The sequence below is a fragment of the Lithobates pipiens genome, unplaced genomic scaffold (assembly GCF_037356315.1).
Source record: "Lithobates pipiens isolate NorthernLeopardFrog02 unplaced genomic scaffold, aLitPip1_a1.2 Scaffold_23, whole genome shotgun sequence".
NCBI classification, from domain to species: domain Eukaryota; kingdom Metazoa; phylum Chordata; class Amphibia; order Anura; family Ranidae; genus Lithobates; species Lithobates pipiens.
This window is the reverse complement of record NW_027507785.1, coordinates 30,390,296-30,415,442: the sequence shown is the minus strand read 5'-3', so window position 1 is coordinate 30,415,442 and position 25,147 is coordinate 30,390,296. Positions and strand designations below refer to the sequence as shown.

The following is a 25,147-nucleotide window of genomic DNA, read 5'->3' as shown; positions in this document are numbered from 1 at the left end:
TTTAACAGGGACATGTAATTACAATTCTTGATATAATATTTCACAGGAGGGCCCGTTCCTGTGCCCACCCAGAGTAACTGTGAGGACTTATAGTGTTGTGGCACCAGCACCACAACCACCAAAGGTCAATTTTTCTACCACTGTTCAACAATGGCATGTAATTACAATTCTTGATATAATCGTTCACAGCAGGGCGCTCCAGCACCCACCAAGAGTCACTTTGAGGGCTTACAATGTTGTGGCAAAACCAACACCTTGTTCCGCCATTTCTGTAGAGCATATAGGGCAGGCCCCTACTTTCAAACATCCAATTTACAAACATCTCCTACTTGCAAACGGAAGGAGACAACAGCAAGTGAGATGAAAAAAAGATGGACGACAAAACAAATTATACAGGGGTGATAACCCTTCCCTATGTTTTCCAAAAAGCTTAAAAATAGTTTTTTGGACTGGAGCTACACTTTAAAAATGTACCAGTTGAAAATTACAAACAGATTCAACTTAACACAACAAACCTACACAGTCCCTGTCTTGTTTGCACTGCCTGTATACTGCTGTTCTGAGTATATAGGGCCTGGGGGCCACACGTATTTCCTTTTTTTTAATATGGGTACGGGGTTCCCCTTAATATGCGTACAAGACCCAAAGGGGCTGGTAATGGGCAGGGAGGGCTACCCATGCCATTTTTCTCAATGATTTTCAACTATATTGCAGGAACCAGATATAACATTAAAACCGCAAGCAGTTTTAAATGGTGTTATTTCCGTTTAATGTCATTTTGTGCAGGGACTGTTCTAAACACGGGAAACACGTGGCACTTCACAGGCATACTACAGACACCCCCCAGGCACGATATTTAAAGGAATATTTCACATTTTTTTTTTTTTTTTTTTTTTTTTTTTTTCACTTTAATCGTCATTAAAATCAGTGCTTCCGCCAAAACGTCCATTTTTAAAAACATTTTAGGCCATTTTTAAAAACATTTTAGGCATTGACCCATGTCCCCTGCGGCAGGAGCCAGGTCCCCAAACCCTTTTTAGGACAGCATCTTGCATATTAGCTGTTAAAATTAGCACTTTTAATTTCGAACATTCTAGTCCCATAGACTTCAATGGGGTTCTAAAGTTCGTACGAATTTGGGGTCCGTTCGAAAGTTCTGGTGCGAACCGAACCGGGGGGTGTTCGGCTCATCCCTACCCTATACTGATAAAGGACTACTGCAGCAGAAGGGCAGCAGTCAAGTATAATATTCTTTCTATATTTGGAAGAAACCATATTATACGTGTACAACCCTATTACCATACCAGTCCTGAAAAGAACCTTTGTGGACCTAATAGTAACAGCTACTGATTAAACTGACTGTCCCTCACTGTCTCACACACAGCTTCCTGCCTGTCCCTATTTAATCTGACAAAACACAGGCTGCTGGAACAATAACTTGAATAGCACTTTTGTGAACCTAATAGTAACAGCTAATGATTAAACTGACTGTCCTTGCAGCACACAGCGTCCTGTCCCTCTCTCTACACTGTCAAAAGACAGGCTGCTGCAACAATCAGTAGCACATCAGTGCCTCAAACCTATATCCTGAACTACACCTAACACCTATACCAGTCCTGAAAATAACTTTTGTGGACCAAATAGCTAGCGATTTGGGTCACTGCAGTCTCTCCCTGCTCCACACAGCAACCTCTCCCTATAGTGACAGAAAAAAGAATGTAAAATGGCCGCCGGATCGGGTGTATTTATAAGTTAGGGGGAATGTCCAAGTGTCCATGTGCTGTAATGTCTCAATTGGCTGTCCTGTACCCCATGATGGATGTGTCATCATAGGTCAAAGTTCTTTTACACAGTAAACACGGAAGTCCTCCGGGCGAACGGCGGCAATAGTCCGCCAGTCGGGTGGACCGCGAACAGCCGAAATTCGCCGCAAAACGACCACCAGGCGAACCGTTCGGCCATCCCTATTGTTCTTTGACTACGCTTCTGCCTGAATCCAACCTACATTCACTTGTAACCGACCACTGGCTTGTTTATTGGTCACCCTTCTGTTTGATCCCTACCTGCTATGTGTGCTACTGGACCCTGGCTTACTCCCCTTGGTGCGGTGATTCTAAGGACTGAAACCTGGTACTAACATGCAGCAAAACCCATCTCCGCCATCAGGATGATCTTGGGTGACCATATAATTTGCTTGGATGACCTGCTTGCTTACTTATCCTGCAGGATGGTGGAAGTCTCTCTCCAAGCCTGACCATGACACCCAAAGCTCTTCAATAGGGATGAGCCGAACATCCCCCGGTTCGGTTCGCACCAGAACTTTCGAACGGACCCCAAATTCGTACGAACGTTAGAACCCCATTGAAGTCTATGGGACTCGAACGTTCGAAATTAAAAGTGCTAATTTTAACGGCTAATATGCAAGATACTGTCCTAAAAAAGGCTTTAGGGACCTGGCTCCTGCCCCAGGGGACATGGGTCAATGCCTAAAATGTTTTTAAAAATAGCCGTTTTGGCGGGAGCACTGATTTTTAATGACGATTAAAGTGAAAAAAAAAGTGAAATATTCCTTTAAATATGGTGCCTGGGGGGTGTCTGTAGTATGCCTGTGAAGTGCCACGTGTTTCCCGTGTTTAGAACAGTCCCTGCACAAAATGACATTAAACGGAAATAACACCTTTTTAAAACTGCTTGCGGTTTTAATGTTATATCTGGTTCCTGCATTATGGTTGAAAATCATTGAGAAAAATGGCATGGGTAGCCCTCCCTGCCCATTACCAGCCTATTTGGGTCTTGTACGCATATTAAGGGGAACCCTGTACCCATATTAAAAAAAGGAAATGCGTGTGGCCCCCAGGCCCTATATACTCAGAACAGCAGTATACAGGCAGTGCAAACAAGACAGGGACTGTGTAGGTTTGTTGTGTTAAGTTGAATCTGTTTGTAATTTTCAACTGGTACATTTTTAAAGTGTAGCTCCAGTCAAAAAAACTATTTTTAAGCTTTTTGGAAAACATAGGGAAGGGTTATCACCCCTGTATAATTTGTTTTGTCGTCCATCTTTTTTCATCTCACTTGCTGTTGTCTCCTTCCGTTTGCAAGTAGGAGATGTTTGTAAGTTGGATGTTTGAAAGTAGGGGCCTGCCCTATATGCTCTGCAGAAATGGCGGAACAAGGTGTTGGTTTTGCCACAACATTGTAAGCCCGCAAAGTGACTCTTGGTGGGCGCTGGAGCGCCCTGCTGTGAACGATTATATCAAGAATTGTAATTACATGCCATTGTTGAACAGTGGTAGAGAAATTGACCTTTGGTGGTTGTGGTGCTGGTGCCACAACACTATAAGTCCTCACCGTTACTCTGGGTGGGCACAGGAAGGGGCCCTCCTGTGAAATATTATATCAAGAATTGTAATTGCATGTCCCTGTTAAACAGGGGCAGAAAAATTGGGCCTTAGGCACTGGTGCTGGTGCCACCACACTGCAACCTCTCCCATATACTCTAGTTTTATTGCAGGAATTAGCCCTGCTGCAAAGCATTGCATCAAAAATTGTAATTAAACGCCTCTGTTAAACAGGGGCAGAAAAATTGGACTGATGGCATCACCCAGAACCAGAAATGTTCTTCCAACATATCAGCGGAGGAGGAAGAGGATAGACAATCAACATAACAGGACAGGCACTCAGCATCAGCATAGGCAGTCTTGAAGGGATGTGATATTTCAAAAAAAATTATTCGGTTACATCAGCTTCAGGTGCTTGGTAGCTGTGGGTGATCCAAGACTGATTCATCTTGATGAAGGTCAGTCGATCAACTGATTCAGTGGACAGGCGCACCCTGTGATCGGGAACAAAGCCACCAGCAGCACTGCAGGTGAGTTCCGAAAGAACGCTGGATGCAGGACAGGCCAGTAGCTCAATTGCATACTGTGCAAGCTCTGGCCAGTGATCCATCCTCAAGACCCAGTAAGCCAGAGGATTTTCGGTGGGAAAGGTGTCCAAGTCTGACCTTGCCCCTAGGTATTCCTGCACCATGTAAATCAGACGCTGGCGATGGGTGCTGGAACCGATCATACCTTTGGGGCTGCGGACTAAAAAATTGTCTGAAAGCATCAGTCAGACGGCCACCTTCTCCACCGCTCCTTCTGACCGATGCCTCAGCAACACGTTGTCCAGAACCAGGAGTTTGTAACCTCCCAGTCTCTGGGAACGCGTTGCACAGACCTTTCTGCAAGGCCTCCCGGAGATGTCTCATCCTCTGCGATGGCAAGATAAGGTCGGCAACCTTACCCTTGTACCGTGGATCAAGGAGAGTGGCCAGCCAGTAATGGTCCCTCTCCTTGATCCGAAGAATACGAGGATCCTTCCGCAGGCTTTGCAGGATCAGGGAGGCCATGCAGCGTAGGTTGGCTGAGGCATTCGGTCCGGAATCCTTTGGGTCACTAAGGACAAAATGATCCGCAGCTACCTCCTCCCAGCCACGTACAAGTCCACGGGTTTCTTGGGACTGTAAATCATCCCTACAAGACTGCTGCTGCTGAGTGCCAGCCTCCACCTCCATGCTGACACAATCATCTTCCTCTTCCTCTTCCTCTTCCTCTTCCTCTTCCTCTTCCTCTTCCTCTTCCTCTTCCTCTTCCTCTTCCTCTTCCTCTTCCTCTTCCTCTTCCTCTTCCTCTTCCTCTTCCTCTTCCTCTTCCTCTTCCTCTTCCTCTTCCTCTTCCTCTGTGATGGGTGGCACAGCAGGAACACTGTCTGGATAAAGGGGGCCTTGAGAGGCAAGGAAGTCCTCCTCTTCCTGCCTCTGTTCTGCCTCAAGTGCCCTGTCCATTATTCCACGCAGCGTATGCTCCAAGAGGTGGAAAAGAGGTACAGTGTCACTGATGCATGCACTGTCACTGCTCACCATCCTTGTGGCCTCCTCAAATGGTGACAGGACAGTGCATGCATCCCTGATCATGCCCCACTGGCGTGGTGAGAAAAAACCGAGCTCCCCTGACCCTGTCCTGGTGCCGTAGTCGCACAGGTACTCATTGATGGCCCTCTGCGGCGTGTGCAGCCGCTGCAGCATGGCCAACGTTGATTAAGTGGTTTTAGTTTTGCGCAAATGGGGGAATTCAAGAAAGGAGGGGAGAGGGAGGGAGGGGGGAGAAAGAGAGGGAAGGAGAAAAGAAAAAGGGGAAGGGGAAGAAAGGGCAGGGAGGGGAAGGGGAACAGATGAGTATGCAGGTAAAGGATAAAAGGGTAAAGGTCAAAAAGTGCTAGTGTAAAATTATATGTGTCTGGGTGTGCACAAATCCTTGTTCGGTACGTGCTAAACTAAAATAAATGTTAGAGAGTGGCAATCAAATCTAGATTCTGATAGAGTGCCATACAAATAAAAACTCACAGTAATGGATGAATGCCTGAAACAATAGACATACAAATCGTGGGTGCTGTGCAAAACTGCAATAAAATATGCTGACAATAAATGAATATATAGCTTAAGGTGATAGTCCAAAATATATGGCTAAAAGTGTACAGTGAGAATAATCACATAAGCACAATCCCATGTGACATGCCAAGTGGAAAAAACACAGATATCAATCAATCCAATATAACAAAATGCATGTTCCATGCGGTGTTTATAAAGTGAAAATAGTGCTAGCAGCAAAAAAACGTTACAACACAGGTGAAATGATAAACACATAAAAATAAGGTGCTGGTAATCAGTCTGGGATATTCAGTCCTGTGGACGTGCTGTGTTCTAAGGGGAAGCACTAGCTTTGAACTTCAGTGATCCATGCAGGCATACATGTGCAGTGACTTAAATCTCCTATTTATCCAATACGTGGATGGATGTGCCCTTACCTCACGGTTGTGAGGTTACAGCCTTAATAGTGTATAGGTGGGTAACTGGCTCCTGTTCCTGGGATAGGTATGCCTCACAAGATAAAGAGATAATGTCCCATAGTGTAGTAGTTTCAACCAATTGAATTTTATTTAAGTATAGTGACAGGGTACTCACATTCTGAGTGAATAAAAACTGCAGTAATAGAGCAACAAGCAGAGTAACGAACGGTGCGTTCCAATGTCCTTCCTAGTCTCTCTCTCACTTCCTTCCTTGCGCATTCGTCACCGTCACGTGACTTCTTCTACCATGAGTCAGCGGTAATATGCACCTTACCGCTGACCGCCCTGTCCAGCGAGGCAAGGACATTGCCTTCCACATGCCGGTAGAGAGCCGGAATCGCCTTCCGTGAGAAAAAGTGGCGTTTGGGGACCTGCCACTGAGGAACCGCACATTGTACAAACTCACGGAAGGGGGCCGAGTCTACCAACTGAAAAGGCAGCAGTTGAAGTGCTAGCAATTTAGCCAAGCTAGCATTCAACCGCTGGGCATGTGGATGGCTGGGAGTGAACTTCTTTCGCCGGTCCAGCAGCTGGGGCAGGGACATTTGCCTGCTATAATCGGACGTGGGTGTACCGCTAGCAGAGTGCCCGGAAGCACTTGGCTGTGACACACCTAATTCTACACCTTCATTCCTCTCAGAGCAGGTTTCAGAGAGGACTGAAGGTCTAGTGGGGTTGGAGATGCCAGCTGATGAGGAGCAAGGAGAGGTCCACTTTGTTCTTTGGTGTGGGTCTTTGAGGTACGCTTGCCAACGAGCTGCATGGCAGGTCAACATATGTCTGGTCAAGCATGTGGTGCCCAAGCGGCTGATGTTTTGGCCACACGAGATACGCTTGAGACATATGTTGCAAATAGCAGCGGTGCGATCTGATGCACTCGTCTCAAAAAAGGCCCACACCAAAGAACTTTTAGAATAACGCGCAGAGGCAGCGCCCTGCACAGGCGGAGCTCTGCGGTGTGATTCAGTCAGTGTGCTGCCCCTAAGCTGGCCCCCGGAGGGCATCCTGCCTCGTTGGACTTGTGCCTCCTCCTCCTCCGCTCTCCTACCAGGCACCCACGTGGAGTCAGTGTCCTCATCATCCCCTCCCTCTTCATCGCTGTAGCAAACCTGGCAGTATGCTGCAGCTTGTGGAACATGACTGCCAGATTGCTGTCCTTCTTGAGCATCCCCTCTCTCTGCGCTCACGCTACTGCCTTCCTCTAGCTGAGTGTCGTCATCAGAGCCTACAAAACACTGGGCATCCTCCTGGAGCATGTACCCAACACTGTGCTCAAAGGGTTCAGGAGACTCCTCAGGAGGACGTGGTGGGTCTAGGGAAGGAGTCACTGATGATGACATTGAGAGGAGGGAAGACGATGCGTTGGCAGCTGCTTTGCTAGTACCCTGAGACTGGGTGAGAGAGGGTAGAGTGGATGACCAAGCCCTCTTCATCCTCCTCATCAAGTCATTGGCATGTTGCGGTTCAACATGTCCAGCTGCCGAAAAGAAGGACAAGCGTGTCCCATGACCACGTGCTGATGACAATGCACCGCGTCCACGTCCAGCACTGTTGTCTCTAGACACGGAGCCTGCTTGCCCTCTTTTATCGGCTCGCGCCTGTCTACCTCTCCTTGCTGGCCTTCCAGACATGGTAATGGCCTGAAGGGAGTTGGGTAAAACAGCAGTGTAATGGAGTCACACAACACCCACTAAGCCCTGCAGATGGCTCTATTAGAGAACAGCAATAAAGGGTAGATACAGGTGTATATTGTGCTGGAGGCACAAAAAACCCACTAACTCCTGCAGATGCCTTTTTTATAGAACACCAGAGATAAAGGGGTATATACAGATGTATACTGTGCTGTGCTGGAGGCACACACAACTTCCAATAACTCCTGCAGATGGCAAGTGGGCTCAAATAGAGAAGAGCTATGTAGGTGGATATAGCGGTGTGTACTGGGTACAGAGCACGCAGACAGCACGCACAAGCTCCTAACACTACTGACTGCAAGCTCTATTATAAAAGGTAGATCACTAGCTATATAGGTGAGGTGAATATAGCGGTGTATACTGCGGTCAGGGCAAGCAGACAACAACCACTACAGAAGAGCAAGATCGAAAATCGGCCGATAATGATCGGTGTGTACTGTGTTGAAGGTACACAGAACACCCACTAACTGCTTCAGACGCCAACACACTACACTAGGCCGCCGCGCTGGCGGCCTTATATAGTGTGGGGCGTGTACTACACAGCCTGAGCTATGATTGGCCACAGGCATCCTGCCTGTGGCCAATCATGGCTCTCCTCGCTGCCGGCGTTGTGATTGGCCAAGCATGCGGGGTCACAGTGCATGCTTGGCCAATCATGAGCCAGCAATGCACTGCGATGACGCAGTGCATTGTGGGCCGTGAGCGCCACACGAATTTGGCGTGAACAGCCCATAACGTTCGGAATTCGCCGAACGGGCGAACAGCCGAACACTAAGCTCATCCCTACTCTTCAACAGAGCAAAAGGTTGTGTGGGTTTTTTTTTTTTTTTTTTCTACTGGTTAGTGGTGGCCTGACCATAGGGGTAAAGTCTACAGCAGGGGTCTCAAACTGGCAGCCCTCCAGCTGTTGCAGAACTACAAGTCCCATCATGCCTCTGTCTGTGGGAGTGTCAGAAACCATGAAATCAGACCGAGACAGAAGTACAGTTAAATCACGCTTGTTTAATAATAAAGGTAAATGGAACAAACATAGTCAAAACATAACCAGAGTTCAGGAACCGGAATGAATAGTCAGACATGCCAAGAGAGTGAGGGAGCCGGAAATGAGTGCAATAAAACGGCAAGCAGAGCAAGAAGATATGTTAGCCAAGCAAGTCTTTAAACAGGAGTGCAGGCAAGTGTCTGTGACATTGGCGAAGGCAGAGATCCTCTGGGCTGGATGGCTTAAGTGGGCAGGACTGACGAGCAGGATATCATCAACAGCTGAGTACCTGTGGAGAGATGGGAGCTGGCAATTAGTCGACAGCTGAGCGGCTAGCTCTGCGAAGGGAGGGCTGAGCCCAGCCCTGACAGGGAGTCATGCTTGTAACGGTCAGCCTTGCAATGCCTCATGGGACTTGTAGTTTTGCAACAGCTGGAAGGCCATCAGTTTGAGACCCTTGGTCTAGTCTTGGAAAGAAGAGTTTGTAAATGGATAGAAACTGGCTAAAAGACCAAATTCAGACAGCAGCAGTTCGGTGTTGGGGGCTATTGTTTCCAATTTACAAACCGACCTCAATGCATTGTCTAATTGTGCGACTGTGGCAGATAAGGTTTAAGGTTGATAAATGTAGCCATGTCCCCGTAGGGGTTGCTGTGTGTAGTGGTTCACCTGTCGCCCTGCCCAGCCAGACATCCACCTCAGTCACTCAGACAGAAACCAGTCTATTGCCTTATTTATTTGAGGAGGATTAAACTCGGATGGGTATTTGGGAATTATGGGATGCCCAGGAAAATGTAATGCAAAGTTGCTTAGGACTTGTGTGTGTATATACACTTCACTCTTCTCTCTCCAGCACAAACACTTGCTGCTCACCGTTTCCTCCTCCAGCACTTCCCTTGCTGCAGACTGTCACTCCTCCAGACTAGCTATCACTGCATGGGTAGGCCTGACCCTAGTTCAGCCAGGCCTCAATGAACTGCCTTTTGCGGGCAGAAACCTCGGTCCCCTGTGGTGTAGAATAGTCCAGGTGCTAGCTGTCCTCTACTTGGCTACCACTCCCAGATAGCTTTCTTCAGGCCCTGCCAGCCAGCCTGCCTGGCTTCAAACACCCTTTTCCACAGTCCTCTCTCCACTGGTTCTGCACCCATCTCTCAAACTGCAATCTCTCAGGTGTGCCTCCCCAGTCCTCCATGGAGACTCTTATGCCGCGTACTAGGGGTGCAATGGATTAAAAAAACTCACAGATCGGATCATTTTTCGGATCGGCAAATAATAAGAATTTGTAAAAACCTGTGAAAAATTCCACCGCCATATAGTTCCCAAAGTAAAATCCACAATCTCCCCCACTGTAATATTGGCAGAGTATTGGCAGGGTATTGCTGGGTATTGCAGAGTAGGCTGTCAAAGAGCAGCACTGTGGGCACTACAGATGCAGCCCACAGCGCTGTATCCACCCGATCTCTCTCCCCCTCCACTGTACAGATCAGTACAGAGAGGGGAGAGAGGAACCGGCATCATGACATGACGCCGGTTTGTTTACAAGTGACCGCTCCATCGTTTGACGGAGCGATCACATTGTAAACGGCCTGGGTGTAGAAAGATGGCCGCCGCTTCGGAGCTAGGCTGAAGCCGTGGCCTTTCCTGAGGCCGTTACTGCGGAGCGCGGCATGTGCCGATTCGAGCGGGGTGACCCGTTTGGATCACAGATTGGTGACGATCCGTTGCACCCCTACCGCGTACACACGATCGGACATTCCGACAACAAAATCCTGGATTTATTTCTAATGAATGTTGGCTCAAACTTGCCTTGCATACTCGCACAAACGTTGTCGGAAATTCAGAACGTCGAGAACGCAGTGACGTACGACGTGCCGAGAAAAATAAAGTTCAATGGCCAGTGCAGCTCTTCTGCTTCATTCCGAGCATGCGTGGAATTTTGTGCGTCGGAATTTACGAGAACGGATTTTTGTTGTTGGAAATTTCGAGTGTGTGCACGCGGCATAAGAGTTCTCCCCTGCTGTCTTCTACTTGCTCTCACATGTGTCTCTTGCATAGAAAGTTGGAGGAGCAAAAATGGCTTAAAGCGGGAGTCCGCCGGGACTCCGCGTTTTTTTTTTTTTTTTTTTTTTTTTTTTTTTTTTTTTTTAAAAGCCAGCAGCTACAAATACTGCAGCTGCTGACTTTTAAAATAGTGACACTTACCTGTCCAGTGCGCCCACGATGTCAGCACCCGAAGCCGATCTCTAGATCGTCTCTCAGGTGCTGCCGCCGCCATCTTGGGTATGGGAATCAGGAAATGGAGCCTTTCGGCTTCATTTCCTGGTTTCCCTACTGCGCATGCGCGAATCGCGCTGCGCAATAAGGACGGTCCCCGCTGCCTCTGGGATCTTTGTTTCCCAGCAGGCAGTGGGGCACTTGCGGAAAGGGTCTGGCACTTGCGGAAAGGGGCGTAATCTACGCCCCTTTCCGCAGAGAGCTATCCCGGAAGTGGGTGCAGATACCTGTACTGTACAGGTATCTGCACCCCCCGCCCCCCAAAAGGTGCCAATTGTGGCGCCGGAGGGGGGGAGGGTTCCGATGAGCGGAAGGTCCACTTTAGGGTGGACCTCCGCTTTAATTTCGTTTATAGGCTGGTCAGAGGAAAACTGAGAGGAACTTTAAATTTTTGGCTGGCGTTCTACATAAGGTTGCTGCTCTTGTGGATTATACATACTTTAGGAATTACATTTCTCATGGTGAGAGGCATTGGGTTAGTAGGTAACTCAAAACTTATCAGAGCAATTCGTTCTCAAATTTCTCAGCAGACGCTCAGATTACCTCAGTTGCTCAGCTCCCCCTCTCCTAGCGTATCACTCTGTGTTTAAATTTGAGTAGAAGGCTTCCATGTCCCTATTGGAAGGGGGAGCAGGTAAGAAATTGGCTTATGAGTCACTGCTTAGAGGAGGGAGCCAGGTACTTTAAGCTTCCGTGTCACTGCTAGGAGGTGGTAGCAAGATGGCTAGAGCTGTTTCTGGGAGGGGAAGCTGAGCTGCTGAGTCACTGCAGGGAGAGGTAGCTGAACTGGCAAGAGAATGACTTGTGTGACATTGTGCTTTTGCTGTAAACCCTGAGAAATGCAAACTTGCAGTATGCTTTGTATATGCAACTATAATTTGCCAAATCCTTTTGCTACATGACTAGGGATGAGCTTCGTGTGGCAACTACAAATGCCTGCAAGATGTCTCCTCAGTGATGCCCAGCAGTGCCACCTATAAGTACCCATCAGTGCTGCATACCAGTGACACCTCATTGGTGCCCGTCAGTGCAGCAGAAAACAAAAATAATTATAAATATTCCTTTATATTGGCTTTTGGAGATTGGATGAAAGGTTTACCAATATAAGACACTTTTTGAAAGATAAATAGTGCATTTTATATACAACTATATAGATCCGACCAAAGCGAGGGACAAACGAGGAGGAAAGAGGGACTTTGTTCCTAATCAGACAGGGACAGTTGGGAGCTATGATCATAGCAGACCATACAACTGCTATGGGTCTCAGCTGTCTGGATACTCCAATTTAGTCATGTATAGGGATGAGCCGAACACCCCCCGGTTCGGTTCGCACCAGAACTTGCGAACGACCCCCGCGTTCGAAACGAACGTTAGAACCCCATTGAAGTCTATGGGACTCGAACGTTCGAAATGCAAAGTGCTAATTTTAAACGGCTAATATGCAAGATGGTGTCCTAAAAAGGGTTTGGGGACCTGCCTCCTGCCTCAGGGGACATGGGTCACTGCAAAAAAAAGTTTTAAAAACTGCCGTTTTGGCGGGAGCACTGATTTTAATGACGATTAAAGTGAAAAAAAAAAGGTGAAATATTCCTTTAAATATGGTGCCTGGGGGGTGTCTGTAGTATGCCTGTGAAGTGCCACGTGTTTCCCGTGTTTGGAACAGTCCCTGCACAAAATGACATTAAACGGAAATAACACCATTTAAAACTGCTTGCGGTTTTAATGTTATATCTGGTTCCTGTAATATGGTTGAAAATCATTCAGAAAAATGGCATGGGTAGCCCTCCCTGCCCATTACCAGCCTATTTGGGTCTTGTACGCATATTAAGGGGAACCCCGTACCCATATTAAAAAAAAAGGAAATGCGTGTGGCCCCCAGGCCCTATATACTCAGAACAGCAGTATACAGGCGGTGCAAACAAGACAGGGACTGTGTAGGTTTGTTGTGTTAAGTTGAATCTGTTTGTAATTTTCAACCGGTACATTTTTAAAGTGTAGCTCCAGTCAAAAAAACTATCTTTAAGCTTTTTGGAAAACATAGGGAAGGGTTATCACCCCTGTATAATTTGTTTTGTCGTCCATCTTTTTTCATCTCACTTGCTGCTGTCTCCTTGCGTTTGCAAGTAGGAGATGTTTGTAAGTTGGATGTTTGAAAGTAGGGGCCTGCCCTATATTATAGCGGTATGTACTGGGTACAGAGCACGCAGACAGCACGCACTATCTCCTAACACTACTGACTGCAAGCTCTATTATTAACCACTTGACCACTGGGCACTTAAACACCCTTAATAACCAGACCAATTTTCAGCTTTCGGTGCCCTCACATTTTGAATGACAATTACTCAGTCATGCAACACTGGACCTATAGGAAATGTTTGTCCTTTTTTTCACACAAATAGAGCTTTCTTTTGGTGGTATTTAATCACCTCTCAGTTTTTTATTTTTTGTGCTATAAAAGAAAAAAGACCGAAAATTCTTCGAAAAAATGAATTTTTCTTCGTTTCTGTTATAAAATTTAGCAGATTAGTAATTTTTTCTTCATAAATTTTGGCCAAAATTCATACTACTACATATCTTTGGTAAAAATAAGTACAAATTGGTGGATATTATTTGGTCTTTGTGAAAGTCCACAAGTTATGGTGCCAATATCTGAAAATTGATCACACCTGAAGTACTGACGGCCTATTTCCTTTTTTGTGTAAAAAAAAAAAAAAAAAAAAAAAAAAAAATTGTCATATTATCAGGTTATTTCACACACACAGCATATGCATACCAAAAGACCCTGGAGAATACAATGGTGGTCGTTGCAAATTTTTATCTCACACGGTATTTGCACAGCAATTTTTCAAACGCGTTTTTTGGGGGAAAAAACAGTTTTGTGCTTAAAAAACAAACAAAAAAAAAAAACAGTAAAGTTAGCCCAATGTTTGCATAAAGTGAAAGATGAAGTTATGCTGAGTAAATAGATATCAAACATGTCACTCTTCAAAATTGCACATGCCCGTGGAATGGCGCCAAACGTCGCTACTTAAAAAATCCCCATAGGCGACGCTTAAAATTTTTTTTACTGGTTACATGTTTTGAGTTGCAGAGGAGGTCTAGGACTAGAATTATTGCTCTCGCTCTAACGTTCTCGGCGATACCTCACGTGTGGTTTGAACACCGTTTTCATATGTGGGCGGGGCTTACGCATGCGTTCGCTTCTGCATGCGAGCACATGGGGACATGGGCGCTTTAAAAAATTTTTTTTTTTTTTTTATTGTTCATTTTACTTTATTTATTTTAGTTTGACATTTTTTTCCCCAAAAATATATTTTTGATCACTTTTATTCCTATTACAAGGAATGTAAACATCCCTTGTAATAGGAATATGGGGTGACAGGTCCTCTTTACAGTGAAATCTGGGGGTCAATATGACCCCACATCTCACCTCTAGGCTGGGAGGCCTGAAATAAAAAAAAAAAAAAAAAAAAAAAATAAAAAAAAAGATTCTGGCTTTGATCGTACTGGCGAGTTGGTAGAAGCACCGGAGGGCGGTGAGGGGTGGGGGGCGTCTATGGCTGGGTATTTCAGGGTATCACCGAGTATGGCTGGGTATCTCCGAGTATGGCTGGGTATGGCAATTTATGGCAGGGTATTGCAGAGTATTGGCGGGGTATTGGCGGGGTACTGCAGAGTAATAGCAGGGTACTGCAGAGTATTGGGGGGTACTGCAGAGTAATGGCGGGGTACTGCACTGCAGAGTAATGGCGGGGTACTGCACTGCAGAGTAATGGCGGGGTACTGCACTGCAGAGTAATGGCAGGGTACTACAGAGTAATGGCAGGGTACTGCAGAGTAATGGCAGGGTACTGCAGAGTAATGGCAGGGTACTGCAGAGTAATGGCGGGGTACTGCAGAGTAATGGCGGGGTACTGCAGAGTAATGGCGGGGTACTGCAGAGTAATGGCGGGGTACTGCAGAGTATGCACTGGTATTGCAGAGTATTGGCAGGGAATTGAGGGGTTAAATTCGGTGAGCAGCGATGTGGGCACTGCAGATGCAGCCCACATCGCTGCTGACACCGATCTCTTTCCCCTCCGCTGTACCGATCGGTACAGAGAGGGGAGGGAGGAACCGGCATCATAACATGACGCCGGTTTGTTTACAAGTGATCACTCCGTCATTTGACGGAGCGATCACGTGGTAAACGGCCGCGACGAGCGGCCGTTTACCGTGATCCGTGATGCGCCGGGTCCTGTGGACCCGGCGGTCACGGATGCTCTCGAGTGCGCGCCCCAGGGGGCGTGCGAGAGCAGAATTCTGGGAGGCCGTTAATTAACGGCCTCTCAGAGTTAAACAACCGCCCTGAAGCCGTTAATCGGCAATGGGCAGTTGTTAAGTGGTTAAAGCTAGATCACTAGCTATATATATCACTAGCTTGCAGTCAGTAGTGTTAGGAGATAGTGCGTGCTCTGTACCCAGTACATACCGCTATAATCCACCTACATAGCTGTTCTCTATTTGAGCCCAATTGCCATCTGCAGGAGTTATTGGAAGTTGTGTGTGCCTCCAGCACAGCACAGTATACATTTGTATATACCCCTTAATCTCTGCTGTTTTCTGGTTATTGTCTGCGTGCCTTGACCGCAGTATACACCGATATTCACCTCAGCCTAAGGCCCAATTTTTCTGCCCCTGTTTAACAGGGGCGTTTAAGTACAATTTTTGATGCAATGCTTTGCAGCAGGGCTAATTCCTGCAATAAAACTAGAGTATATGGCAGAGGTTGCAGTGAGGTGGCACCAGCAGCAGTGCCTAAGGCCAAATTTTTCTGCCCCTGTTTAACAGGGACATGTAATTACAATTCTTGATATAATATTTCACAGGAGGGCCCCTTCCTGTGCCCACCCAGAGTAACGGTGAGGACTTATAGTGTTGTGTCACCAGCACCACAACCACCAAAGGTCAATTTTTCTACCACTGTTCAACAATGGCATGTAATTACACTTCTTGATATAATCGTTCACAGCAGGGCGCTCCAGCGCTCACCAAGAGTCACTTTGAGGGCTTACAATGTTGTGGCAAAACCAACACCTTGTTCCGCCATTTCTGCAGAGCATATAGGGCAGGCCCCTACTTTCAAACATCCAACTTACAAACATCTCCTACTTGCAAACGCAAGGAGACAGCAGCAAGTGAGATGAAAAAAGATGGACGACAAAACAAATTATACAGGGGTGATAACCCTTCCCTATGTTTTCCAAAAAGCTTAAAAATCGTTTTTTTGACTGGAGCTACACTTTAAAAATGTACCAGTTGAAAATTACAAACAGATTCAACTTAACACAACAAACCTACACAGTCCCTGTCTTGTTTTCACCGCCTGTATACTGCTGTTCTGAGTATATAGGGCCTGGGGGCCACACGCATTTCCTTTTTTTAATATGGGTACAGGGTTCCCCTTAATATGCGTACAAGACCCAAATAGGCTGGTAATGGGCAGGGAGGGCTACCCATGCCATTTTTCTCAATGATTTTCAACCATATTGCAGGAACCAGATATAACATTAAAACCGCAAGCAGTTTTAAATGATGTTATTTCCGTTTAATGTCATTTTGTGCAGGGACTGTTCTAAACACGGGAAACACGTGGCACTTCACAGGCATACTACAGACACCCCCCCAGGCACCATATTTAAAGGAATATTTCACATTTTTTTTTCACTTTCATTGTCAGTAAAATCAGTGCTCCCGCCAAAACGGCCATTTTTAAAAACATTTTAGGCATTGAGCCAGGTCCCCAAACCCTTTTTAGGACAGTATCTTGCATATTAGCCGTTAAAATTAGCACTTTCCATTTCGAACGTTCGAGTCCCATAGACTTCAATGGGGTTCTAACGTTCGTAACGAACGTGGGGTCCGTTCGAAAGTTCTGGTACGAACCGAACCGGGAGGTGTTCGGCTCATCCCTACTGGTCATCCATGTTGTGCTGGCCATGCCTGGTGGTCCTGGCAGCCTCCCCCCTATCGTTATCAGTTTAGTGTTATGGAGGAGGTCTTGTGTTAGCATTTATTGCTCTCACTTCGGCGTGCGCAGCGATATGTAACATGTGTCGCAATCGGCGCTTTCATGCATAGGAACCCCAACACGTGTTTTATGTTCGGGTGGGCCTCAACATTTCTTTTTGGGGGGGGGGGGGTTTATGTGCTTGGGGGCAACTTTTTTTAAAAAAATTATTTTTTTTTGTTTTTTTTCTGGCTGAGCTAGCTGGGGACACTGAGAGCTTGGCCCAGAAGCGATGTCAGATTTCGCTCTCCAGGTTACAAGAAGGGGAGCGGACCTGTCTCTGCTCTTCTCCAGCTGCTGAAATCTGCCATGGAGCTCCTGGGCCTGCCAATGGACAAGTCAAGCCCGGTAAACATGGTGGAATGCGGCGGGGGGGTGTATGCGAGTGATCGGGTGGCAGTGGAGCTACATGAATGCGCTCACCTGACGGGCAGGAGTCTGTAGGACCTGTATATACATTTGTAGCACACTCCCTAAGGAGCTGCGAGTATAATGGGATCCCCACCCTGCATAGCCAGGCACACCAAATTTTCACAGAAAGTCTTGAGTCGGAACAGTCCATTATTTTTTTGTTTTATTGAGGGTAATAACTTGTATAGTTATGAGATGCCCATTTTGGCTTCAACAACTTCAGGGACAACTATTATTATATAGAACCTCCTATATACAGCTTCTCAGCACATGCTTGCAGAACCTAAGGGAACGTGGAGAATACCTGACCTTTACTCAGATGAAGCAATGGCCAATTACAGACAGGAAGTCGAAGCCCACCTAATCCATGCGTCTGGCCCCTATCTACATGTGGGTCGTCGGATGCATAATTCCTGTGGCTACTGATCCCAGTACCACCTCTTCAAGCACTGCCAACCTGCCTGGCAGCAGCTATCCCTTTCACTAGCCCTCCAGGTAGAGCTGCATGATTCTGTATAAAATGAGAAACGCAAAAAAAAAAAAAAAAAAATTAAGATTTACAACCCTTGAACATTAGGTTATCAAACAAGATGGCAATATAATAAGACCTAATAATCTCTGCTAGACACATTGATTTAGTTCTGAATCGAAATTCGGACACATTTTTCATTATTCGGATGTATCCGAATTACAGTAGTAACAAATTTTAAAACGAATCCGAAATAAAGACTCTCATTTGAAAACTAAGTCAAATCGAAATAGATTTTCTAAAAAATACAATAAAATAGAATAAAAATTAGAATGGAATGTAATAAAATAAAATCGAACATGACAGTAATTTGAATTCGAGAATAGATTGGAAAATAATTGAAAACAATGGAAAAGAATAGAAAAAAAAAACAATAGAATAAAATATTATCTACTGTACGCTATTCTATTTTTCAAAAAAAAAAATTTCTATTTTAGATATAGATTTCATGCTATACAAATTTCGTAAGATGGCTTCTGAAATTCTAATTTCATATAGAATGAATTTGAATAGGGAAAAAATAAAAGAATAAAATAGAAAAACAATTTCACAAAATTTAAAATATTTTTTATTCTGTTCTATTATATGTGTGTGTCTGTCTATCCTCCTCGGTCCCATGCCTCCAGGAAGACTTTTTTTCTCTCTGTATTTTGGTAGGAATCTTCCAGCACCCAAGCCCCAGGCATAAGACAACTCTCCCCCAGATTATGGGGCACCCTCAAGGGCCACTGACTGCCTCCTCAGCACTCCATCTCTATCATCCACCCGACTACCCCTGCTGGCATGACTCATGCATATTTATGAGGTGGCCTGCCCCCTGCCAGCCCTTTTACTGGGGATTGGCTGAGGTCCTCACAAATATGCATGGCAGCTCCTCCTGCTACCCTCCAGCTCTGGAAGCTTCTAACAATTTCCAGACCAAGAGGAAGTGCCAGAGAGCTGCCAGATGAGTCACTCAGCTCCTGAGTCACTAAACTCTGACCCAGAATCATAGCCCAGGCTGGGCCCTGAGCCAAGCTAACTTTTTCCTACCCTAACATTGTAGCACACTAGAGGGTGCTAAACATTGATAGTGGGCATAAGCAAGTTTACTATTCTTCTCTTTCTAGGAGGAAGATCACAGAGAGAGAACACTGAGTATCATTGTGGCCAGACAGCAAGTACTGCTAGAGAACATGGTCATCTGTGATCAAATGCTGGTGCAGCTGCAAAAGCTCAGAACCCTCCTAGCTGTAAGTATCTAAAACTCACCTTTGGCCACTGATGGCTGATCATAAAAGTTGAGTCAGGACTGTTTTTAGGGCCGGGTAAATGGGGAAGTTGTCCATCATTATTGTGGGGCCCAAAGCAGCTGCCTCATACTTGCCAACTATCCCAGTTTAAATTCCCTTATCCCTTGAAGTTTTAGTCCTGTGCTGTGTCCCGATATCTCAGTGTAAACTTCTGTTGCAGCTCTGCCCTATTGCCATGTATAGATTTCTCACCTGCTGACCCTGTGTTTTTATATGTAAATAACCTGCATTGATATGTAAATCGCAGCAGAATTCATATGTAAATAGCCACGGACCGCAACATTTATATGTAAATGTAGGTGGCATTCATATGTATATCATGTCCCCCTGAGGTCATATCTAACATCACTCCTGCTGAATGTTGCCCACTAGAGAGGTAAAGGAGCATGCTTGAAAGTCCTGCCTACAACTATAGTCAATAAACCTAACATCAGCCTGTTCTGCAAAGGTAAGCAAATTGGAGGTGGAATCTTTCTTCAAAAGAACATGGTGCCACTGCACCCTGAAGTTTGGTGTATGTGAATACACACATCACAGCCGATGCATGAGGGTGTCATTAACAATTAATGGTACTTCTGTGTATCTGCCAAAGGGCAGCATGTTTCTATGGTGTCAGGAAAGAGATTTTTGCATGTATTCCAAACAAAATGTGAACACAGGCTAAATGTTTGTTACATTGGTGGTCAGTGTAAATCTTCCCGTTACATTGGGGCTTGGTGTACGATCTTTTCATTCGCACTAGTGGCCAGTGTGAAGGTCCCCCTTATATTGGTGGTCAGTGTATATCCCTATTTACATTGATGGTTACTGTGAATGCTCCTACTACATTAGTGGTCAGTGTAAATCCCCATTACATTGGTGGCCAGTGTAGAAACTCCTCTTTATATTGGTAATTGTTTAAAAAAAAAAATCCAAACTTGCATATGTGGTCAGTTTTGAATTCTCCCTTACATTGGTGGTCCATGTAGAAGCCCCCTTTTAAATTGGTGTTGGGTGTAAATCCCCCTTACATTGAAGGCCAGTGTAGAAATACCCGTTTATTGGTTGTTGATGTAAACCCCCCCCCCCCTTTATATTGGTTGTCGGTGTAAATTCTTCATAACACTGGTGATCAGTGTAAATTTCCCTTTACATTGGTGAGAAGTGCAGAATTGCCCTTACACTGGTGGTCAGCGTAAATCCCCCCCCCCCCCACTTCGGTGGTCGGTGTAGAAGTGGTGGTCAGTACAAATCTCCTCGACAATGGCTGTTAGTGTAAATTCCTCTTACATAGAGGTTATTGTATATTCCCCCCTTACCCTGCTGGTTGGTGTAAATGTTCTTATTACACCGGTGTCCTTGTAGAAATCCCTCTTTATGTTGGTGGATGGCATACATTAGTGAGCAGTATTGATTTACAGTAATCTCTAGCAACCAATCAACAAGCAGAAGTGATGTGCTGTAACCTCTAGAAATTACAGTCAGCCATAATGTGTGCAGTAACCTCTAGCAGCCAGTCAGTGAGTGGTAATGATACACTGTAACCTCTGGCAACCAATCACAATCACTGCCTTATCCGATACGTAAACTGAGTCCAGCTGCTATTTATTGTATGTCTCAAAGCATGTGGAGAGCGAAATTGCATGGAAAAGGGGGGGGGGGGGGCAAGAAAATGTTTGCCCAGGGTCCAGTCAAATTTAAAGACGGCCCTGTCAAAATGTGTATAATTTTAATACAGCAATAGGAAAAAGATATATAACGCCTAAAACAAATCTCGTATAACTCATCAAGGCGCTCTCTAAAATACAAATACCAGTAAACAATGGTGTATAAACCAATTATACCCAAATAATAATAAGGTATTGAGGGCATGCATAGAATAGCTTCACAAGCATGTTGCATTGCCACTTTGTCAGGTCTCATTTAAAGCAGGAGTTACGCCTTTTTTTTTTTATTATTTATTTATTTATTTTTTAGTCAGCAGCTACAAATACTGCAGGTCCTGACTTTTAAAATAAGGACACTTACCCGCTCAGCACGCCCGCGATGTCTGCACCCGAAGCCGATCTATTGATCGGCTCTCAGGTGGTGCCGCCGCCATCTTGGGTATGGGGATCAGGAAGTGGAGCCTTGCGGCTTCACTTCCAGGTTCCCTACTGCGCATGCGCGAGTCGCGCTGCGCAATAAGGATGGTCCCCGCTGTCCCTGGGATCCGTGTGTTTCCCAGCAGACAGCGGGGGACCCGCAGGAAGTGGCGTAAATATCCGCAGAATCTGCAGATATCTATGCCGGAAGTGGGTGCAAATACCTGTATTATACAGGTATCTGCACCCCCCCTCCCCCTGAAAGGTGCCAATTATGGCGCTGGAGGGGGTGGAGGGTTCCAATGAGCGGAAGCTCCACTTTAAGCTGATATACAAGGTTGTTCACCTCCAAGTCCAGGTTTTCAAGTCTGAAGGGGGTCGATCTTCTCTAGCCACAAAACTTGCCTAAAATAAGTATGCATCCAGTAAAATCTGAACTGCCATGAGATATGAGATATGAGAGATATATATATATATATATATATATATATTTACAATACACACTTCTACTTCTTTTTTTTTTTTCAGAGAATGTGGCTGGGGGTAAGAGGGGATTTAGTACCCACTGCTAGTGCTTGAATTAGAAGTCTGAACATTTAAGCAGACCCTGTGGCAAATCATTACCACACAATATGTATTTTTATAAAGTCCAAATTCAGGTTGCAACACTGGCTTGTTTTCCATATTTGATGCCCCTGGACTTACTGCTCTGTTAAAGTTGCCCAGCACCATCCATCCCACTTCTGGGAACCCAGACCATCATACTCACCCCCTGGGGTGGGTCATCATGCCTGCCCTGGGCTTACAGATCTTCTGGACAGAGCTGTGCTTAGGTGTCCTTACATAGTGTTGCTCTGTTCAGGAGGAAGGACCCACGGAGAAGAGGAAAGGCCTATAACATCACCAGACCAGAATTAAGAAATGTATCAATGCATTTTAAGAAACAATAGTGGTGGTGAGGACACACAAGTTGGAGCAGACCTCTTGCGTCTAAAACTTTGTAAAACTACGGTTCTTCTCTGCAGAAATGAAAGTCTTGTGTGCTGCTTAAAGTGGAGTTCCATCCAAAAGTGGAACTTCTGCTTTAAGCACTCCTCGCCCCCTGACATGCCACATTTGGGCAAAATTTGTTTTTTTGGGGGGGGGGGGGGTAGAGAGCGTGTGTACCCTCCTTTTTAGTGGGACTTCCTGCCCCACTTCCTCCTTCCTGTTCTCGGCCCCCTAGGCGGCCCCTCCCTGCCAGCGATCTTCTGGGACACAACACGGGTCACAGAAGATTGGCTGGCCAATGGCAGAGCACAGCACGACTCGCCCAGTGCACGCCTGGCCGTGAAGCCATAAGCTGTCACGGCTGGGTGCCCACAGTTGCTATGATGGCGCCAAGGAGAAGAGCGAGGCTCCGGGCAGGCGCATCGCTGGACCATGGGACAAGTAAGTGTTGGTTTATTAAAGGTTGGCAGCTATGCTTTTTGTAGTTGCTGACTTTTAATAAACGAAAATACGGGTGGAACTCGATCTGATGCTGCATCTGTCCCCCGCTGGCTCTAAAATTGAGATCCGAGCAATTTAAACACCACTGATTGCTCGGGTCCTAGAGCGGAGAGCTGGTGACTGTTAGTAACCGGCTATTTTCTCTGCCAAAAAAACATTTAAAACGGCTCGCAGCTGTAATGAAATGTCAGATCCCAACAATGGTAGCTAAAAATCGCAGAGAAAAAATTGCATGGGTTCTCCCCAGTCCATTACCAGATATGAATATTAAAGAGAACCCTGCACCAAAATAAAAACAATTCATGGGGGTCCCCCCAAAAGCCATACCAGGCCCTTCAGGTCTGGTATGGATATTAAGGGGAACCCTGTGCCAAAATGTAAAAAAAATGGCGAGAGCCCCTCTGAACCCCCCTCTGAACCATTCCAGGCCACGTGTTGATGCGGACAATGGCCTCATTTCTATAACCGTTGCCTGGTGGTTATTGGGGTCTGCAGGCGGGGGGCTTATCAGAATCTGAGGGGTCCCTCTCTGCCAATCCCTACACTGTCTTCTGATTGCCACGGCTCACCTGAGGTGTCGTAATTCATGCCTAGGAATTTGAAGGAGCAAAAAAGCTTCATTTAATTTATAGGCTGATGGGAGGAAAACCATTTAGAGGAACTTCAACCAAAAATGAATCGGCAGCTACAAATATTGTAGCCGCTGACTTTCAATATAAGGACACTTACCTGTCCAGGGATCCCGCAATGTCCTAACCTGGGACAATTATTTTATCAGCTTTGGGTGTAGGAGCTGGCATCTGTAGAAAGGTATACAGGCATTGGTGGCTGGGGGGTTGTATGTTGGGGGGGGCGGCAAATGAGCACCCCCCCCCCAGGCAGCCAGTGGTACGCGGCACTGACCGCTTCACCCCCTGGGAGGCTGGTGGCATGGCACTGACAACCACCCCACCCCGGCCAGCGGTCAAGCACCTACCCGATCTAGGGCTGTGGTGTCCTCGCCTCCCCTCCAGGGGTGTGAGCAGCAGCACCGGTGTACGCTTTTCCTGCGGCTTCCTCCATCGTGCGTCTTCTCTCTGTTCCTCCTAAACGCTAGGAATACAATTGGCCAAAGCGTCAGATGATCCTATCGGGGAAACGGGTCTCATGACCTGCCTCCTGATTGGCGGGGAGGAACTTTTAGTGTGAAAATGGTGAAAATGAATTTGCTTGTAACACAACTTGGTGGGATCGGGGCTCTGTGCCCTGAGCCCACCCAAATTAGGAGTCTCTGTCCCCAGAATTTCACCCAAACTGTCCTCTCTGCTCCTTCCAAGACCTCCTGCTCTCTAGCTCCCTTGGACCATAGGTGAACTTTGTCATACGCAACATGCATTTCCATGCAAATTATAGTGGAGTTTAGTGGCATTGGGTTGCTGCCTCTCTAATAAATTAATCAATTTTTGTTTCTTATGTACTTGGCAGAGTGAGACGAACATAGACACTGAAACTAAAATGATGGCGCAAGAAGAGGTTGAAGAAATATCATCAGAAACTCAAGATTACAAAAGCAAAACTGGGATGCAAGATGGGGAAAACTCTGCAGCGAGGCTCATAGAAAAGGAACTTGAAACAGAAGATAAAGCCAAAGAAGAACTAACTGATGCGCTTGATGACACCTTGCAGCATACAGAAAATGTTGCTGCCTGAAACGTGACCTTTGTCGGTCAGCTTTGCCCGCGTTGTGATCCCCCAGTCATTCATTGCTCGTAAAGCTATCTAAAAAGAATCCATTGGGCTGGCTTGTGTATGTAATTTGAATTTCAAATTATCCTGCTACTGGTCCAATCTATATATTTTAAATTGTTCTTGAAATATTTATAACGAATAAACATTAACTTGAAGATATTTGGTGTGCTTTATATGTAAGCTCTTTTTTTTTTTGGACAAATTCGTTAATTCTGAAATGTCCAACTTAATGAAAACCTGTTCAATAAATTTTTCCGAATATTCAAGAATCTGAAATGACTAATACCTAGAATTTAACCACTTGCTTACTGGGTACTTAATTTTTTCTGCTTCACTGATATGTGCTGAGGCGGCACTGGTGGGCACTCATAGGCTGCACTAATAGGCACAGTTAAGGCAGCACACAGAAGCTGGTACTGATGGGGACAGATAAGGTGGCACGGATGGGCACTGATAGGCACCACTGACAAATGGCACTGATTAGCTCTTTCTTACTCGCAGTGGCATTTGACAGGTGATGAAGTGGCCTGCTGGATACATGATTTATAGTACAGTACTACAAAAAAGACGCCACTTGCTCCCATCTATAGCTGGCTATTGCAGTAAGAACTATTGGAAGGCTAACAGGTACAAGCAAGGCCAAGGATAAATCTGAGGATAAAAACCAAGCTTAAAGTGGTTGTAAACTCGTTTAAAAAAAAATTCCCAAAAAATCTTCAAGACAAAGGCATAATGAGCATAGTATGCA

The 25,147-nt window shown here is 45.9% G+C and overlaps 1 protein-coding gene across 1 annotated transcript in view; it reads left to right on the top strand.

Annotated features, from left to right (window-relative positions):
* Nucleotides 1-24,556, top strand: part of LOC143926932 (uncharacterized) — a 37,131-nt gene extending 12,575 nt beyond the window's left edge. The window contains exons 3-4 of the mRNA XM_077450967.1: nucleotides 18,935-19,057; nucleotides 24,136-24,556. Coding sequence (XP_077307093.1) covers nucleotides 18,935-19,057; nucleotides 24,136-24,360 — 348 coding nt within the window. The 3' untranslated portion in view covers nucleotides 24,361-24,556. The remainder of the gene's footprint in view (nucleotides 1-18,934; nucleotides 19,058-24,135) is intronic.
* Nucleotides 24,557-25,147: the final 591 nt, after the last annotated feature.